This window comes from Microtus ochrogaster, chromosome 5, assembly GCF_000317375.1.
Source record: "Microtus ochrogaster isolate Prairie Vole_2 chromosome 5, MicOch1.0, whole genome shotgun sequence".
Lineage (NCBI taxonomy): Eukaryota > Metazoa > Chordata > Mammalia > Rodentia > Cricetidae > Microtus > Microtus ochrogaster.
The window spans coordinates 29,340,850-29,344,799 of record NC_022012.1 but is presented as its reverse complement, the minus strand read 5'-3'; the positions used below and the strand labels follow the sequence as shown (position 1 = coordinate 29,344,799).

The 3,950-nt window shown below is 41.1% G+C and overlaps 1 protein-coding gene across 5 annotated transcripts in view; it reads left to right on the top strand.

The window, feature by feature from the left end:
• The window catches only part of Fam118b (family with sequence similarity 118 member B), a 47,535-nt gene that overhangs the window by 39,554 nt on the left and 4,031 nt on the right, over positions 1–3,950 (top strand). For 4 of the 5 annotated variants that reach the window (XM_013346252.2, XM_005347018.3, XM_005347019.3 and 1 more), the window contains one exon: positions 2,062–2,347. In XM_013346252.2, the coding sequence (XP_013201706.1) occupies positions 2,062–2,347 (286 nt within the window). The remainder of the gene's footprint in view (positions 1–2,061; positions 2,348–3,950) is intronic. The other variant, XM_026778988.1, reaches the window with a different exon arrangement.

Below are 3,950 nucleotides of genomic sequence, written 5' to 3'. Positions count from 1 at the left end.
TTTCGAGACAGGGTTTCTCTGTAGCTTTGGTGCCTGTCCCGGAACTAGCTCTTGTAGACCAGGCTGGCCTCGAACTCCCAGAGATCCGCCTGCCTCTACCTCCCGAGTGCTGGGATTAAAGGCGTGCGCCACCACCGCCTGGCCATTATTTGATTTCTTAATAAGTCCATGACCAAAATAATTTAGGCAACTTTTTAAAAAGCAGTTATAGTTGGGACATAGATTATAAAAAGACTACCCACTTATTCACACTTAATTCTTTACTTAAAAATTGAAAAGCAAATTGATTGGATGACAAAATGGAGGTTTTCTTCTTTGGGTTTGTCGATCTTTGGGGTTCAAGTTTTGAACTTGTTCACATATACATATTTAAACTGGAAATGCTTCTTGGGTCCAGCTCAGTGCTACAAATTTTCAGAACAGGGTCACATGGAATCTTTATGGGACGGGGCCAGAGAAAGACCAGGAAACATGATGTTTTCTGAAGTATAGGGGCCATATCCTTCCCCAATATTTACTATAAATATATCCATCATTGATACTGAGTGTGTGTGTGTGTGTGTGTGTGTGTGTGTACTATATGCACAGACACAAATTATGTATACACTCAGGGTGATGCTTTTAGTAAGGTTTCTTTGACCATATCTAATGATAAAATTATGTTTTCTGATGACTAGTGGTTCAGGTTTTTATTTTGTTTTGTGTTTTTTTTGTTTTGTTTTGTTTTTAATTTTTTCGAGACAGGGTTTCTCTGTAGTTTTTGGTTCCTGTCCTGGAACTAGCTTTTGTAGACCAGGCTGGCCTCGAACTCACGGAGATCCGCCTGCCTCTGCCTCCCGAGTGCTGGGATTAAAGGCGTCCGCCACCGCCCGGCTAGTGGTTCAGTTTTTAAAGCAAAAAACATTTGAGGGCTGGCAAGATGGCCCAGTGGGTAAGGTACTTGCTCCACAATATGAGAACTTAGTTCTATCCCTAGCACTGACATAAATGTCAAAGACAGTGGCATGTGTATATAATCTCAACACTTGGAAGGTAGAGACAGGGAAGCAGACCATCTGGGTCAGCTGAATCTGCAAGTTAAGAGTTCAAATAAGAGACCTGCCTCAGTACATAAAATGGAGAGCAATGGAAAAGAACTCCCAACATCAACTTCTTGCCTCCACAGATTACATGTAACATGCATGTACACATACACATTCAAAAAACAAATAAAAATTGAAAGTTGTCAAATTTTTTTCTCCAGAAAGTGGAAAGGGGTAAGATACATCAAAGACCCATTGGTGGTCTAATCAACCAAGAACATAAATCTAAAAAATTAAACGTGCAAGATCAGTAAACTAGTGCCAGTGTGGTGAACTGTTTAAAGACAAAAGAGAAAAAATCAGTGAGATGCCTCAGTTTGACGTCAGTCCCCGGAACCCATGTAAAGATTGGACAGAGAAAAATGAATTCATAGTTGTTCTCTGATATCCACGTGCATCCTGTGCGTGCACTCATGTATTTACATCATATACACAAAATAATGTATATTTTTAAAGAAACAAAAGAACCTTCAGGTGAATGTCAGATAAAAAGTAGTTTTAGATTATTATTGTAATAATATTATTGTAATAATATTGTAATAATAACTACAATAATTACAATATTGTAATATTGTAATATTAACTAGGAAATCAAACCTTGTGATCTCTTTCCCTCTTAAATTTTGGTCAGTGGGGGGCTGGAGAGATGTCTCAGTGGTTAAGAGCATTGCCTGCTCTTCCAAAGGTCCTGAGTTCAATTCCCAGCAACCACATGGTGGCTCACAGCCATCTGTAGTGAGGTCTGGTGGCCTCTTCTGGCCTTCAGGCATACGTATAGACAGAATATTGTATACATAATAAATACATACATACATACATACATACATACATACATACATACATACATACATAAAGTTTTGGTCAGTGGACCACTTCAGTCTGCTAAATGTAGCAGTTATAGACTATTGACCTTTTTGCTTCAGCCAAATCTTTTGTCTGTCTTCTGTGTCAGTAATCTGTTGTTTTCTTTTCCTTGAAGAGAGAGATTCAGAAACTCTATGAAAACAAGTCATTTCTTTTCTTGGGTTGTGGCTGGACGGTGGACGACACCACTTTCCAGGCCCTGTTCCTAGAGGCTGTCAAGCATAAATCTGACCTAGAACATTTCATGCTGGTTCGGAGAGGAGATGTAGATGAGTTCAAGAAGCTTCGAGAAAACATGCTGGACAAGGGGATTAAGGTCATCTCCTATGGAAATGACTATGCTGATCTTCCGGAGTATTTCAAGAGACTGACATGTGAGATCTCCACAAGAGGCAGATCAGGTAAGGGAAGGTCAAAGAGCAGCAACCCTTGGGCTTTTTGTGTTGGTGAGGAATAAAATCGCTAAAGACAAGATGAGGATGTGTTGTGTCGATCAGTTTGGGAAGAGGAAAAAGTGTCAGCCTTCAGGTCACACCAAAGTACCACTTTGATAATGGGAAATAATCATAATATATACCCTTGCAAGTCATCATACACATAGAGAGTAAGAAAAACACATACATATTCTTAGCTTCAGGCCAGCCAGCTTTCCTCAGTAGGAAAATGCACTTGCCACTCAAGCCTGACTACCTGAACTCAGTCTCCTAGCCTACTATGGAAAGGAACCGCCGGGCGTTGGTGGCGCACGCCTTTAATCCCAGCACTCGGGAGGCAGAGGCAGGCGGATCTCTGCGAGTTCGAGACCAGCCTGGTCTACAGAGCTAGTTCCAGGACAGGCTCCAAAACCGCAGAGAAACCCTGTCTCGAAAAACCAAAAAAAAAAAAAAAGAAAGAAAGAAAGGAATCTACTCCTGAAAGTGGTCCTCCACACCTGTGCTGTGGCACATGCATGCCCTGCTTATGTATCATACATACACAGAATTAAAAAAATCTTTGAGGTACTGGAGAGATGACTTGTTAAGAGCACTTGCTGTTGTTCCAGAAGACCCAAGTTTAGGTCCAGCAACCATGTCAGGAGGCTCACAACTTCCTGTAACTCCAATTATAGGAGATCTGACTCATTCTTTTAGTCTCCGTGCGTGCACACGTGTGCGCGCGCACACACACACACACCTGCACACACAATAAATAAATCATAAAATTTTGAAGATGCTTAGTTCAAGTGAGGTTCAATTAAAATTTAGGTTTCAAAATGGAGATAAATGACTTAGCCAAGGCTAAGTTTATGAGTAAATTTCTTTCATGTATATATCAAAAATTTCAGGACCTTTTGTTTCAGAAACACTTCTGATATAATTTATCCTGTAAGAAAGTTTCCATAAAGAAACAATGTGATTACACACACAGTTGAATTAAAGATGGAAGTGTGACAAACCATGATGGTGCACAGCTATAATCTCAGCACTCAGAGGCTGTGGCAGGAGGATCAAAAGGGCCGCATAGCAAGACCCCAACTTGAGGTGGGAAAAACCTGGGAGCCTTAGGGGAGGAATAAGGCCAGGTCTAGGGTATGGTCATTCTGGCTCACCCACCCAATTCTAAAGGAATTTTCTTGCTGTTTGTTACAGACTGTTGATAAAGAACCTGGCTTTGTTGGTTAGTTTTTGGATTTTTCTTTTTTGGGGGACAGGAGGGTTGTCTTATTTTTGGTTTTTGTTTGAGATGAACTTGCTTTGTAGACCAGACCCGTTTCTGCCCCCTGAATGCTGGCCTTGAACTCACTGTATAGTCCAGGTTGGCCTACAACCAACTCTGAATCCTCCTGTCTCAACTTCACAAGTACTGTGATTATATAAACAAACACACACCCACTCTGCCCAGCCTGCTTTAAACTTTTATAGATAGATAATTTTACTTGGGCTGGAGAGATGGCTCAGAGGTTAAGAGCATTGCCTGCTCTTCCAAAGGTCCTGAGTTCAATTCCCAGCAACCACATGGTGGCTC